The 14,905-nt window shown below is 35.5% G+C and overlaps 3 protein-coding genes and 1 long non-coding RNA gene across 11 annotated transcripts; 2 read left to right on the plus strand and 2 right to left on the minus strand.

Moving 5' to 3' along the window:
* The first annotated feature begins 250 nt into the window (after positions 1-250).
* Positions 251-2,326, plus strand: LOC125500298. Of its 3 annotated transcripts, none has more exons than XR_007277607.1 (5): positions 251-688; positions 798-960; positions 1,018-1,152; positions 1,669-1,834; positions 1,907-2,326. XR_007277607.1 is itself a non-coding variant. In XM_048652701.1 (5 exons), exons 1-5 carry the CDS (start codon positions 427-429, stop codon positions 1,372-1,374), a joined length of 597 nt encoding a protein of 198 aa, XP_048508658.1. In that variant the 5' UTR covers positions 251-426; the 3' UTR covers positions 1,375-1,528. The 3 variants fall into 3 exon arrangements, 2 of the variants coding, with proteins under 2 accessions (XP_048508658.1, XP_048508657.1); XM_048652701.1 differs by lacking the exons at positions 1,669-1,834; positions 1,907-2,326 and adding an exon at positions 1,243-1,528 and having other exon boundaries at positions 251-434; positions 530-688; XM_048652700.1 differs by lacking the exons at positions 1,669-1,834; positions 1,907-2,326 and adding an exon at positions 1,243-1,528.
* LOC105683443 (tRNA (cytosine(72)-C(5))-methyltransferase NSUN6) lies at positions 1,822-4,778 on the minus strand. 4 transcript variants are annotated; one of them, XM_020850868.2, is made up of 8 exons: positions 4,760-4,778; positions 3,951-4,078; positions 3,614-3,730; positions 3,280-3,472; positions 3,020-3,182; positions 2,702-2,909; positions 2,334-2,627; positions 1,822-2,135 (listed from the first exon to the last, which is right to left on the minus strand). In XM_020850868.2, the coding sequence occupies exons 2-8, from the start codon at positions 4,065-4,067 to the stop codon at positions 1,845-1,847; spliced, it is 1,383 nt and encodes a 460-aa protein (XP_020706527.2). In that variant the 5' UTR covers positions 4,068-4,078; positions 4,760-4,778; the 3' UTR covers positions 1,822-1,844. The 4 variants fall into 4 exon arrangements, with proteins under 4 accessions (XP_020706527.2, XP_012251452.2, XP_048508640.1 ...); XM_012396029.3 differs by lacking the exon at positions 4,760-4,778 and adding an exon at positions 4,602-4,734; XM_048652683.1 differs by lacking the exon at positions 4,760-4,778 and adding an exon at positions 4,373-4,514 and having other exon boundaries at positions 3,280-3,469.
* Positions 4,665-9,881, plus strand: LOC105683444 (ADP-ribosylation factor 1). 3 transcript variants are annotated; one of them, XM_048652703.1, is made up of 6 exons: positions 5,151-5,169; positions 5,291-5,428; positions 5,865-6,036; positions 6,782-6,891; positions 7,122-7,247; positions 7,375-9,881. In XM_048652703.1, exons 3-6 carry the CDS (start codon positions 5,889-5,891, stop codon positions 7,537-7,539), a joined length of 549 nt encoding a protein of 182 aa, XP_048508660.1. In that variant the 5' UTR covers positions 5,151-5,169; positions 5,291-5,428; positions 5,865-5,888; the 3' UTR covers positions 7,540-9,881. The 3 variants fall into 3 exon arrangements, with proteins under 3 accessions (XP_012251455.1, XP_012251454.1, XP_048508660.1); XM_012396032.3 differs by lacking the exons at positions 5,151-5,169; positions 5,291-5,428 and adding an exon at positions 4,665-4,800; XM_012396031.2 differs by lacking the exon at positions 5,291-5,428 and having other exon boundaries at positions 5,017-5,169.
* Positions 9,882-11,692: 1,811 nt separating this feature from the next.
* LOC125500306 lies at positions 11,693-14,158 on the minus strand. The gene is made up of 2 exons (XR_007277625.1): positions 13,334-14,158; positions 11,693-12,961 (listed from the first exon to the last, which is right to left on the minus strand). It is a non-coding gene; the product is annotated as an uncharacterized LOC125500306 (long non-coding RNA).
* Between the last annotated feature and the right edge of the window lie 747 nt (positions 14,159-14,905).

The following is a 14,905-nucleotide window of genomic DNA, read 5'->3' on the forward strand; positions in this document are numbered from 1 at the left end:
AATTCTACCCGAGTATAATGAGCGTGTTGTGGAAAATAGTATGCAGACTAATGAGCCAAACATGGAATGTATCGAATATATCACAGAAAGTGAAAGAGACAGTGTCAGTTGGAACAACCAAACTAGCGAGAGAGAAACTGATTTAGAACTTGCTATTACACCTTATTATGGCGAGCCAGACTTTTCTGTATTTACAGTGAGCAAACTCTGCATGGAGAACTGTACCAAGAATCCATCTGACAATTTCTGAACTTCAATAAGATAATTTCATGGGGTTTTTAATAATAGGTCTCACCAGTAGAAATAATTTTGAAAAGTAAAGAAAGAAGATCAATAGACGTCACCTTGAATGTTGCTAACTATGGTATCAAGAATTCCGAAAACGAAATCCGTGGTTATCTCAAGGGATTTATACGAGTGGCACCTATGCACAAGTATAATCAATGAGTTTATTTAGCATGAATATTAAAAGTTGTTTGAATGTGGGCATTCATTATAGTATAAAGACAAAATGCTATTCAATCTTCAGATACAAAGCAGATTGCTTTTCACGCAGTGACGGTGTCATGTTTACACCTACTCAAATACAGTTAGAGGCAACCATTGTTCAACCAAAACTTTTCAACAAGATTACTGAAGACGACAGAACTTTCCAAATTTTGACCTCCAGCTCCCAAAAAGAAATGAAGTATATTTGATAATTTCAAATTCATTCGTCACAACACTCGTACTTCTAGTAATTCTCTGTTTTAAGTGAAAAACTTTACTGTTTCTCCTGATAAAATTTTTCCCCACAGAGAAAATCGAAAGTATGTGTTTTATAACAACACTGGAGAGCCAATGTTCATTAATGCTCAATCAACTAACCCATTTCAAGTGCTGACTTTGTGTACTTCCAAGACTACAATCAATCCATTAGAATCTGATGGCATATGTGTTACTCCTGGACACAGTGTGGAGGTAATATTTCTAGATAATTTTTATTCAAATTTTTATTAATAAATTTGGATAATCCAGGTGAATCTAATTTGCGTTGTCGATGCTGATTGCATTTATCAAGCGATGGAATCCCATAAATGCAAAGATACAGATACGTCATTCATTGATATGGAAAAAAATTTGCTCATTCAACATATTGGGACTTGCAATCAGGTTTTTGTAATGATGAATAAATTCATTTAGAAAATCTTCGCTTGCTAAGTTTGACGAATATGTTGATGATGCAAAATACTGATGCCCCAGGTTCTCCCTTTGTACTTGAGGATATATTTACCATTACTGAAACTGTCAACATGTCAAATTAATTTTGGACTTGTTTACATTGGCGAAACAAAGCAAGTTCAGTTATCAATTGAAAATGTATCAAGTATGTAGGGCTGCACTGATATTATTGAAGTAACAAACAAAAACGTATTTATCAATCTTATAAATTCTATCAGAGGAGAAGCGAATCTTGAGAATTCGGGCAAAACAGAATAACGGAGATTTTGTTGTTCTTCCTGATCAGGGCTCGGTTCATCAAGGCGGTACCTTTGAAACTATAATAACTTTCTCACCGTCGTTAGTGACTATTGAGCAATAAAAAGTTAAAATGAATGGCTTGAACAAATGCTGATAGATTTGAAAAATCTTAACTGTGTATTTTTGTTTTTCTTTCTTACTACACAGGAATATAGGCAAGTCTGATGAAGTTTTAGAAATATTTACAACTGTACCAAATTATGTAGAGAAATGCGTCATGGAAGGGTGTGGAAGTTGGGATCATGAGACGACTTATGACAGAGGCGGATAAAAGTTGAACATATAGAGAAACAAGCTAGAGATGATTCATCTGGTAATCATTTTTATTTTTCTCTATTTGTTTTAATAAAACGTGCTATGAAAAAGCCTACTGTATCACTTTCAGGGCCAAATCTGCATACGTATTTCAGTTGCTCGGCGTTTAAACCAACTACTTTATATCCAGAAGTACCAATGTTTGGAAGACCAAGTGAGTACAACGTTTTTCTCACTGGTTCCAATTCTAAACATGGAAATGACTTCAATGCCCAAGATACAATACCCTCATTCTCGCCAACTGTTACCGTACAAGTACTGTACACTAAAACTCCACCTGGCTTTAGTAGATCGACAGCCTGTTGAAAGATGTTCATTTATTATGGAGCTTTGTGTATTATTATCAAACTGAGCAACGAATATATGTTTCAAGGTTTGAACAATTTTGGTAAATTGGTATCAAATTAATGCAAGCGTATAAATATATATTTTGGAGTATCATCAATTTTGGCTTTGGTATTGAAAGTTCAATTTTTTTTTTTTTTTAATTTACTAACCACAGAGAATAGCTTTCTTTGCAAAGGTACGTAAGAGTTAAGTTGAGCCACGGTGATTGGGTTAATAAGCTGTGGTCTCTGCCCCAGAGCACTGCAGGGAACATCCAGTAAAATACGATCAAAAGATTCCTGGGTATATGGTGGTCCAGTAGATAATAATTTTTCATTTGTCTTGCCCAGTGCTTTTGTCGAATCAAAACAGAAAATCTGGATATTCAGAGCAGAAAATGCTGCACATTGAATTTTCATTCGCTCTACTTTGGATCTTATTTTTTCTAAGGCAACAATGCTTCCCTAGAATTATTTAATTTAGATATCATTTGTTCAAGAGATTAACATGTATGAGATAGCCACGACAAAATGAATACCGAGCCTTTCATGAGTGCAGCAATATGAGTTGTTTTGTTTCCAGGAGCGGCACACATGTCTAGAACGGTTTGATCAGGTAGTGGATTTAAAACATGAGCGCAAACCATAGATGGCAGATTCTGGAGTAGTACAGAACCCTTTGGAAATACAGAATCGCTCAGATTTGGCACATTTGAAATAATGTCCGTCATAAAAACTCCGATCCCACTGCAATATTATTCACTAAATGAATGATCCTAATCAAGTTGCTGCAAACACTAGCATTTTTTTTTTTTAACGTGGATGCCTTGATATTGGTTAATTTGATTTTTATCTACCTGACATTTTTTACTTTAGCCCCAAACAAATCCTCTCTCGTTACTTTAAGAATTCCATTACCGAGGAAAACTTTATAAGGGTTCTCATAAAGTTTAAGGTAACCCTTTTTGCAATCCCCAGTCAAATCTGCATAGACGCTTACACTGTCTCCAACCTTTAAACCTATGGATAGAGGTCTCGTGCATATCAAAAATCTACTCTTGACTCAAAACTGCTCATGCAGAATGTTAGTTGTACATAGGACACTATTTTTTGTTACCTTGGTGAATCCCCATGATACCTGGTGCAAATACATGAGCACCCCTTAATACTGCAGTCCCACATACTGAGTCTACAATGATTTCTTTGTGCCGATTTTGTAAATGAAGGTCTATGGAAGAATCCCAGCAACTAACAGAGATTAATTCAGGAAATTTAGGAACTACCTTAATTTCAAATGGACGCCTGGACTGCTGTAAAAAAATTGATTTACACTTTCATTGAAAACTCTTTCAACTTTGATTGATTTATTTGGATTCAAGAATTAAGACTTCTTTGAATACAGGAATTGTACTGCAAAGATTCTGGCAGCTAAAGTGCATGACTTGATTTACCTGCTCCTTTTTGATCTGCTGCAAGACAGTCTTGCTATCTGTTAATAATGTATTAACCCTGAATGTGGTCGTTTTTGGAGTACTGCAGAGCCATGAAGCCAAGACTTTTAATCTGACCTAGATAGAGCATGAATACCTGTGTTAAGTTATCTACAAAACATCTCAGAAAAAAGTTCTCAGTCATTGTCGTATTAATATTCTCAGATACTGAATTTGAATGTGATTTTTAGATCACGTAGACAGCATAAGAGAGACGAATGTGGTTCAAGATTCCCTCAGTCATTTGAGGTTTTGGGGAATAACAAACTGAAACATACCAATGTTAAGTAATAATTACCTGAACTCCATCAACATCTGAATCATCCACAGGGCTAATTAATCTGAGCATATCATTTTTTAATTCAGATTGTATCTCATCATTGTGTTTGAAAGGTGATATTGGATAATGAGGCATACTCAATAATTCTGAAATAATTTCATATGCAAGTCCCTGCTCTAATATAAATAATTGCAATTTACGTACACTAAAAAGGGTCTACATAAGAAGTTAAGAATTCAGTACAAATTTTTTGGCTGAAGGAGCAAAAACATGGGCGAGAAGAAGGCATGTAGGCCTCCACCAGTGTCGCGGTCTGACACACGACAAACAAACTTAGGTTATATCAGAGATTTATCTGTTTGCCATAGAAATGACGCACGATACTAGTAGCAAAGCTAGTAGATATTTTTCATTGCCACTATGATGTTCACTAACTTTACCTAACATTGCTTAAAATAGCATCTGTTCGTCATCAGCTGAATCAATTGAGTACTACATTAGGATGAGATGAAAGTCAATCCTCGAGCATGCAATGCAGGAGTAGAAATCCAACTTAATTATTAGTAAAACTTGCATCATGTATTATGCGTGGCATCGGTTTAACGTGGATTTTACTGACATGAGTAATCTGCTGGAATTACAATTTTTCCCTTTCGAATTCAGTCTTACCAGTCCGAAGTTGTGACGCTATAGGAAGCAACGTGGACACCCAATAAGCACTTCAAATGAGTTGAAATGTCACAAAGTTAACGTCATACCAGTAGGCTCCCTATAAAACTCACGAGTGCAGAATTTTGTGAGAAAAAAATAAGAAACTGAGTACAGACCTTGCTGCTTGAAACGACTCAGTGTCTTTCTTGATAAATCTGTAAGTATCTGTTTCTGTGAGGACAGCGTTTATCGCTGATTACGTACGTACATTTCTTTTATTGACCAAATCATATAATAATAGGATAAAAATTGAAATCACAGTGTTTAAAATTCATTGGGAGTTCGGTTTTTGTTATCGATGATTTCGTGAACACCTGCCAGCATCCATCTGTAGGCGATTATCTTGACTAGATAGGATTTTCTTAGCCACGTGATTAAATAAGCCAATGGGAACTCAGCTAGAGCCCCATACGTGGCACGAAGCATGAATCCTTTCCACGTCCGCCATTTTGACATACGGTACTTTTCGGGAGTATTGGTTTAATGTTTTATCGTTTCTCGTGAAAATAATCTTTTTTACTGAAACGTAAGTAATCCACATAATTGATGTTATTGGGATGATCCAGTATTACGAATCGTTATCGTGTTCGGGTTTGTCGTTGACTCCTAATTGAGCCGGAAACATTTTGGTATTCGTTTGGGAGTAGGTCGAGGGTGACAGACCAACCGGGTGTGCATAGTGGCTTCTCAAGCTCAACAAATTCTGTTTTCTTCAAACAATTCTACACCTGTGTTGTGATTATCTCGGAAAAATTGCAGAAATAATTATTTTTAAAACAGTGGAAGTAAGTTTGAGCGATTGAATTCATAAGCCAATATAATAAATCAAGTAAAATCGAACGAGAATCAATAGCGACAGCGTGGGTATCTCATGGGTGGTCGTCGGATGGCTTTTCTACAGATTTTTTGTTCCAATCTAAACTGAAGTTTGAACAGTATGCATATTTCTTTGTATTTGTCTCACGCGTCGTGACGTTGCGTATGTAAAGGTCAGGTTATCTTGGGTCATGCCCTCGAGTTCCGAATACTATTTGTGGGTACGTGTATCTATCCGAGATGAGAAACGCCGCTTTTTTACCCTCGGGCAATAAGAAATACTTCGCGTTGTTGTTCGCAAGTTTGGATATCGGCTGCCTAGCTACGTGGCTATTAAATATTTCTACAAATTAGTGACGTGTCAGTAATTTCGTCAACGTTATCTCATATTTCCCTTTGTTTCAGGTACCTACATAACCAACACTCACCATGGGGAACGTGTTTGGAACGTTATTTAAAGGCCTCTTCGGTAAGAAGGAAATGAGAATTTTGATGGTTGGTCTTGATGCTGCTGGTAAAACTACTATTCTATACAAATTGAAATTAGGTGAAATTGTCACAACGATTCCCACAATAGGTGAGTTTTGCTGCCATTTCAATCTATTACTTCGCAATTGTTTAATTTCTTTCAACCTTGTCATGTGATACTTAAAAACATTTCAAGAATCGTTTTTCCGCTTACAATTAGAATCAGTACTTGCAGATAATTTGTTATTTTTATCACAAGTATCCTCTGAAAAAGAATTTTTTATAGACTTTACTTTTCATTGAAATAATTATGAAAACTATCTGGATGGTTTATACCATTGTGAAGAACTTCAATGAATTAATTTGCTAATGTTTGATATTATGCTCCGTATGATTGACACATTTTCAAATCTGTCTGAACTTGCTTTGTATCTGTGGACAAAAGAGAAAGAATTAATTGTCAAAAAGTCATTGAGTAACTCAAGATTATTTCTATGAACATTGACCAAATGTTGAGCTATTATCTTATTTTAATGGTCAAACATTATTGTTGCGACCATTATTCCAGCTGATTTTGATATCGAGCATCCCCCAAAATTATACTTTTGTGCACCAATATTCAATCCCATATTTCTTGGATTTCTTCAAAGGTGAACACAAAATTTAATGATAGAAATATGTTGTTACCCTAAAAAATTGATCCATATTTTCATGCATGATGTTATGATACCACAATAGTTACTAAGACTTATGATTACTCATTATCATTTGAATAAATTTAAGAATTAACATTCAAAATTGCGCCTCTGTTGACGATCAAACTTGCCTTCAAAATAAACTCTTTTCTTTCACAGGCTTCAATGTAGAGACAGTTGAATATAAGAATATTAGCTTTACGGTGTGGGATGTCGGTGGCCAAGACAAAATTAGACCGCTCTGGCGACATTACTTCCAAAATACACAGGTAAATCTTTACTTTGGAGTTTTCGAATTTGATTTGAATTCAGTTTCAACTTGAGTAAGTGATGGTGTTCTTGCAATTATATTTTCGTCTATCTCAATGTCACTGTGCACCTAAATACCACTGCAACTGTGTACTAGAAAAAATCGTTTATAATTTTATCGAGGCTTTTTTGTATCATTCATCAACATTGAGGAAGAAGTGTTAATGATGAACAATTTTTACCAATTTAGGGATTAATATTCGTAGTCGACAGTAATGACAGAGAACGTATTGGAGAAGCTCGTGAGGAGCTGATGCGAATGCTGGCGGAAGATGAACTCAGGGATGCGGTATTACTTATATTCGCTAACAAACAAGTAAGCAGAATTATCTGTATGTTCGTTAATAATAGCAAAACATATGAGAACCCATTCAGTTCGAATGCCTTGTATCGTCGGTGTGTATTGTTAAATTCGAATAAGCGGCAACAACCGAAAATTTCAGGACCTCCCGAATGCAATGAACGCGGCAGAAATCACCGATAAATTGGGTCTTCATTCGTTGCGTAATCGTAACTGGTATATCCAAGCAACGTGTGCCACAAGTGGAGATGGATTATATGAAGGTCTCGATTGGCTCTCCAATCAGCTAAAGAACGCCAACCGCTAATCCAAACGTTATCTTGTCAACATTCAGTTGCTATTTTAACATCATTTAAGAAAAAAAAACAAAAAAAGAACTACACACCTATCCCCCCATCAACGAATAATTAACAAACGAAAAACCAACCAACACTTTGTACTAGCAGCCTCACAAGTTTCGACTGGAGGGTGGAAAATATCATCAAGGCATTTGGATGTGACATCACAGAGTTTTTGGTGGACAAGAATGGCAAAAGAGCTGGTGGAAAGGGCGAGAACAAAAATTTAAGAAAGAATGAAATGAAATAAAAAGCTTAAAAAAAAAGAAATAACAAGATCACACGAGATGAGGGGTATAGGTGAGGGGAACGGGGGGTCAGAGTGGCTGCGATTACGCGCCGGCCAAACAGAACTATTGCCTCGTGCAAATGATTAATTATTATTAATTATTATTATTATTATAATTATTATTATATTATTAGCATTATAGTTACACTTTTTACACAGAGATAACAGTGAACAGATGTGGAGAACTTGATGATAATTGTATTAAAGTATACCTAAATCTGAAACATATATTACAAATTAATTAATTACTTGTTTAATTAATTAATCAACTAACTGAAATATATACAATAGATGATGAAGATGATGATATAGATACATGAATACAAACCTATAGATACATATATACCGTTGGTGATGTCAGTTTGAATGCGCTGGACATTGACACGATGAATATTCTAATAATGTAAGTTACACGATTGTTCATCGCATTATATAAATAACGAATTATTAATAATTATATATTGCTCTGTCCACTACATTTCAAACATCGACCTATCCACGGTTTAATATCATTAGGGACTCTACAAACTTACTACTCAATCTCGACTGACTTACAAAACCTCTATAAACATTGGGGCGTTGGGACGAAGCCATGCCTGATGGATGGTCCTTGCGTGTCATACTTCCACAACGTCTAATGCGAGTACCCTTTGCATCGTTCTAAATGAATTATTGTTTCTTATTTTTTATTTCGTTCATCATCGATGGCGTTGATATCAATCCAGACTATTTACCTAGTATACCTGTATACATGCACACACATGTATAGTTTGCGCAGACTAGAATTTTGACTCGAATAGATAAATGAAAAGTAAAATTAGGGTTATTAGATAGATATACATATATACATATGGTGTATACTTTATGTGTATATTTTATATATATACATGTATTTTATATACGAAAGTTGGTTTACTAGCTAGTGGGCTGTTTCAGGGGCGTTACACCCTCCCGCCCCTGTTATAAAATTGCGCATACAAATTGAGGTATATGATAAATCTACTCAACGCTTGGGAAGAGCATAGAAGAATCATGCGAGCACGACGGTATGAGAATATTAAGTTTAAAAATTAATGTGTAAGAGAAGCCGAAGCAAAAGCAGCGCACCCGATAGCCAGCCGACCATGTATATCTGAGTGTAAAAGAAGAATCATTTATTTATTGCACCTTCATAAGGTATATACTTATATGAAAGAAAGATGAGAAAACCAGACAAAAAATTTTAAGAAATGAAACAAACAAACATACAAATAAACCTAGAGAGTAATATCAACATTCCGAAATTATGCCACCAAATGCAAATGATGATGATGATCGTCATCATCATCATGAATAGTAGTGAAGAACTTTAAAAGATGTGGTCGTGATGCAAAGTAAATATCAAATTGATATGATACGATTGACTATTATGGTAATACAAGGAAAAGTGAGGAACGCCAGACTGGAAAATAGCGGCTAGAAAATAGGACTAAAGTTGGAGGAAAATTTATTCTTTGTTCTCTACGAGGGAGATCATTTTAACTCCTTGCAAGTGTCACACGAGTATTACAAAGAGAAATAATGATAAAATAAAAACAAACAAATGCATATTCATATACGATATACATACCTGTAACGTACCAGCATTTTTTTAGCTGGAACTGGCGGTCGGCCGAAAAATTTCTTAAGCCATTTTTATCGTCCTATCATGTCCCTATTCGTGTCCTTGCATTTCATTTCATGTTAAAGGAATGATAATGTTTTTATAATTAACTCTTTATTAAATTCGCTAAAAAAAAAAAACAACTAAGAAACACGTTAATTAATAAACATTGATATACCGAGGACGATGATAATATGAGCCTTTCCGTCATGTGCGACAATTCGTATTATTATGTATGAATGTTTAACGATTTGTGAAATATACTGTAATTGTGCTTTATATAGTCTATGTGTTATTCGCCATTGGAGCTTTATTCGTTTAATTTTGCTGCAGGCTGATATCAAAGTTTTCTTCAATAAAATGTTTTCATTTTCCACAGATTTGATTAATATTCTTATGTTTCTTATATGAATCACAGTGTTCATTACTCACTATCCATCAGTCATCACATTTCATAAACCTTCCTTTGCTCACAATGCCATGTGAAATAACATTCTAACTTTATTAAAAATCTTGTGATCGATCAATGCATGAGTTCCACGGCACCATACAAATTAAACGAAATACATATGGCCGGCCGCTAGTTGGCTGAAATGTATTGGCTTTCATTCGTTCGCTTCGAAACGTGACACGATTTTTACGCCCCGATAATAAGAAATTCGTAACGTGATATTCATACAATCCAACCGTAAAATTATAAAGAATTTCAAAACCTATAATTCTTGCAAGCGATTCGAATCATATTCAGAATAATCCCCACCTCCGATAACAGAAAGCCACGATATACCTTATACTGATGTAGATTTTAATCAACACAAGCAAAGAAACATATAAGTAAATAATACTAATACTAATAATAATAATAATAATAATAATAATAATAATAATAATAATAATAATAATAATAATAATAATAATAATAATAATAATAATAATAAAAATTGCGATAATAATAATAACAGTATTAATAATATTTAATTATGAACATCGGTGACCAATACGATATATGTATAATATAAGATAGCAGACTTAATTATGCATATTTGCAAATTTAAATTTTTTAATTTCAAATCGCAACGAAATTAAATCATAGGTGAGGCGTGTAGTAATTGTTTTGGTATTTATTTGCCATGAATTTCTTCCCTCTAACATAAATACATATGTAAGTCCTCTTTATATAACTGCAGTGGTGACTTCGACTGGACGATTAACGATGATGGACGTGAATCGTTCTACTTTGTTTAAAATATCAAAGTTGGAAAAAGAAAAAAATGAATCCATCCTCTTCATACCATACAATTGTTACTGCCATCGCATCAATGATCTCATTCACAAATCGTATTGTATGTATTACCTATATTTTAAGTTGAACAAAAATGTCAAGTGCAACTGCCATAGAGACGCGTTATATATGTATACGATGGCAATACGGCGATAAAATGAAATTCTGATCTCTGATTGGCCCGGTCGTAAATACATATGAATTCCACATAACTGTTCGACTGATTTATTCGAGCCTTAAATTAAGACCTGCGTAAACCGTCAAATAAGTCACATCTTCAATTCCGAAGTACTTGACTTGTTGTATAAATTTCACTTGCAATCGTACATTCGCACGCATCCCAAATGATCGGTCAATTTCTCAAATTTTTTTTTCCGATTGGCCTTTTTTCTTTCTTTTCTTCTCGCTACTTGCTCTTAATTAATATTACCACACGGGCAGCTGGTACATCGTTGCCCTCGATTCATTTGCTTTCGTAAATCTTCAGTCATTTTATAAATATAATGCTGCACCACTGACATTTATTCAGTGATCATATATCGGCGTTTTTTCATCAAGATCATTCTCGAATTATTTAGAATTACAATTATGAAACATTTATCGCACCAGGAGGGGATGATGGTCCTCGTGGGATTTTCTTCGATAAGGAATCTAATTGAAAAGTTTAAAATTCTCTGAAGTGAGTGCTGCCATTGTACGAATGGCGGGTATATATTTTTCAAACTAATTCGAAACACATTTCAAATAATCAATTTTCTCAAGTTATTCAATGGGACGCTGGTGTCCCTGCCCTGACCAATGATTTCACCGGCCAGGTAATCACGTGATACGCTGCCGGCAGGCTTTTGTCTAGCTAAAAACCGCCATTGGACAGAGCGTTCCGTACCATATCAGTTGCTTTGTACGTACGTACGTACGTTATACATACGTATGTCGTCGCGTTAAATTAATTATTTATCACTGCCCCAGGAGCTTCGTGGACTCGAGATTTGTTCAAATCATTATTTAAGGAATGCAAATCCACTACAGATGTCGTAAATCAACGGAGCGAACAAACAATGACGGTAATTCACGGCGATATATGTAATGATTTCCGTGCATGCAAACAAACTTTAGATCCTGGGCTTTTCGAAATAGGCATGAATCCCTACTGTTCTTGCAGACTCTGCCCTGACTCTGACTCACAATCAGAAGGATATGGGAATCGATGATTTTCATGAATTGTGAGGAGGCTGCGGAAGTGCGGACTAACGTAGAACAAATTTTCACCTCTGAAAAATGGAAGCGAGGTAAGCCCGTAATTTGATTGTGACTGTACATTTACTCTTAGTGCAACGAAAATTTTCCGGAATCTTCTTGGGTGCCTAAAGATCCATGTAAATCCTGATTCTCTTGAAAATACCATCAGAAAAATTGCAGGCTTCCAGTTAAATTCGAATTTTCCAACCTAGATGAGTTTTTATTTATTCGTATAAATAAGTCTATAACGAGGGCTGTATAATAAGGAAGTGCTAATTACGATTAAACAAGGCATTATAGCTATGTAATCGAGTAACTTCGGCTGCCCGCCTTTTCGTGCGGGGTCTTGACAATAAGTTGATTTTACTCGAACAGAAACAGTTAATGATATTTATAAGCTCGTAGCGAGTGAATAAATCTGTTCAACGGATTTCACAAGATAATTAGATAATATAACATCATTTTTGGAATCAAAACATGTACGCACATATGAGTTTTATGAGTCGTCGTCGCGTTGTATTACAAATTCCTCGAAATTTTCAAATAATTGTTATTGCTGATCGCATATTGGGCAATGTGAAGTATTGCAAGATAAAATTGAGTCCAACTTTACATTATACATCTATGTACGCACATGTAATTATGCAAAACGTACGGAATATGCGTTTGAAAAAAACGAAAAAAAAAATTACGTGGACTACGTAAAAGAGCCGTTACGTTGGTGCCAAAAATTTCCGTCAATATTCAACGTACCATGTGTAAGTACACCTTATTTGTTCATATTTTTTAACCATATACAAGGTACGTATGTCACTAATTATTGTGATGTGTATTTTTAGTCCAGTATATTACCAGGCTATTGATATTTTCAACAGATCTGATTAACGAGATTACGACTCGTACCGTGTTCGTATGTCTCTGCGATCTGGTGCCAGGTACCTGTAATTACACACGTCATATTCACGCGTCTCGAAAATATGTTCCATGTGCATATGTATAAGTGTACACGCATACCATATAAAACGTGAATATGTCGATACTAATCACACGAATTCGGTTCTTTCGTCACCGCAATTATGACGACCCGGCATTGATTTTTCGAAGGAAATGCGTTTTCATTTGAAATTCAGAGCGTGTTTTCTGCGTGATTATTTTATTTACATAACAGCTACACGTACCAGTAACGCGCCACTCGATATGGGAAATCTGTAACGCGGGTGCACATACGGATTACGCGGACATGGCGTAGGTAACGCGCGCGGTGCAATTCATCACGTTATACGATCGGGATAAATACAGTTTAATACTTACGCTGCTGCAGTAATTGCGCTGCATGTTGCGTACATAACGTACGTACAAACTCCGCCAGATGTATAGGCAACAATTTTAAGAATGCGTCGTATAGTAAAACATGCGATAACGCGTTCAGAGATTACACATTACAGATGTGCTGTGTGCGGTATTATAAATTGTAGCATAACACAAATTGTGCCATATCAAGAAGTGCAATCTTTTATTTATACAAGGTAAACCTTTACCAAATATAAATATATACGTTACAACGTACCGCACACACACACACACGCCTACAACTTACCGTACCTCGCGGATGTTTGTAAATTTTGAAAAAATTCACCTCGACATTTGAATCCCGCGTCTCCGGGAAATTGTAAACTCGACAAATCGCTTTTACCCGGAATAAGTGACACGTGCTATAATCTGGATGTAGAAAATTTTTTAAAACATTCAAATTAATCGAATAAAGGTCGGGGGAAAACCGAAATGCACACCGGTGTCGTTACTATACAGAGTCGGTGAAATGACCCGTTGTATTACAATAGAGGTCCACACCCCATAAATAGGTTTCTCGTCTACCTGCGATCCTTGTGTCCTGGAACCGAATGGATCCAGAACCCTTCGCAACGGTTTTATCGCATTGTTCTGAAACACCGGTACGAATTATACAAATTGAATTAACTGATACAAATATACCTGTCTGGTTTTTCCAGCACCCGGCAAAAGTGCACCACGATTATGCCATCGCCTCTTATATGTATACGGCAGGTCGCGTGCAGCGGCAGCAGCAGCAGTCGCACGACTATTAGAAAATTATATTGTCACGGGTATGCTATTATATGTATATGATCTATATGTACGTGAAAGGTGTAATTATGTATCAATATTTAACGGGTAAATATGTAACAAGATTATCTCTTGGCCATTCAACTTTCATTATACCATAGATACCTAGCGTCAAAATAGATCCCAACACAATAATACCCAACGCAGTATGAGTACACGTGCATGTACACATAGAAGTATATGAGTAGTCGCGCGCTATGCAGCTCCGGGAACCTGTTTCGGGGTTTTATAAAACGCATTTTGTGCTCATTACAATAATTAGCAATCATATCGTCGTTATTGTTCTTCACAAATTAAATTCGCGAATATATACAACGATCTGAAAAATTATTTGCATTGAATTTCGACGATAGATCGAACGGAATTAAAAGAGAAAATCAATAAAAAAGAAGTGAAATAGCAATATTTTTATAGTTGCGGAAAAAGGCTTAATCCATAACCTTTGGGGTTTCAGAGAAAATGGCGAAAGGGTAGAAAGTTGCATAGGCTTACGCTTGAGTAGCTGGAATATTTTCAAAATTTCATTTGAAATTTATTTTGACGAATTTCGATCGGGACTCTGATAAGTGGAGGTGCTCCATTAAGAATTATGGGGTTTATGAATCGATATCACAACTCGTCGACTGTACCTGACCAAGACGAACGACGATATAGATATACCATATGCTTATCACATATGTATGTATATACGTGAAAATGCAACTTTTGATGATGTAATAATGGTATGTACGGTAATATGAT

Source organism: Athalia rosae, chromosome 3 (assembly GCF_917208135.1).
Source record: "Athalia rosae chromosome 3, iyAthRosa1.1, whole genome shotgun sequence".
NCBI lineage: Eukaryota > Metazoa > Arthropoda > Insecta > Hymenoptera > Athaliidae > Athalia > Athalia rosae.

Coding starts and splice junctions, on each gene's coding strand:
- LOC125500298 (XM_048652700.1), top strand. CDS start 444: ATGAGTTTATTTAGCATGAATATTAAAAGTTGTTTGAATGTGGGCATT. Junction 689..797: donor AGCTCCCAAAAAGAAATGAA/GTATATTTGATA, acceptor TTTTCCCCACAG/AGAAAATCGAAAGTATGTGT. Junction 961..1,017: donor CTCCTGGACACAGTGTGGAG/GTAATATTTCTA, acceptor TGGATAATCCAG/GTGAATCTAATTTGCGTTGT.
- LOC105683443 (XM_048652682.1), bottom strand. Junction 3,183..3,279: donor TATCATGGGGATTCACCAAG/GTAACAAAAAAT, acceptor CTCTATCCATAG/GTTTAAAGGTTGGAGACAGT. Junction 2,628..2,701: donor CTGCACTCATGAAAGGCTCG/GTATTCATTTTG, acceptor AAATAATTCTAG/GGAAGCATTGTTGCCTTAGA.
- LOC105683444 (XM_012396032.3), top strand. CDS start 5,889: ATGGGGAACGTGTTTGGAACGTTATTTAAAGGCCTCTTCGGTAAGAAG. Junction 6,037..6,781: donor CACAACGATTCCCACAATAG/GTGAGTTTTGCT, acceptor TTTCTTTCACAG/GCTTCAATGTAGAGACAGTT. Junction 7,248..7,374: donor TTATATTCGCTAACAAACAA/GTAAGCAGAATT, acceptor CGAAAATTTCAG/GACCTCCCGAATGCAATGAA.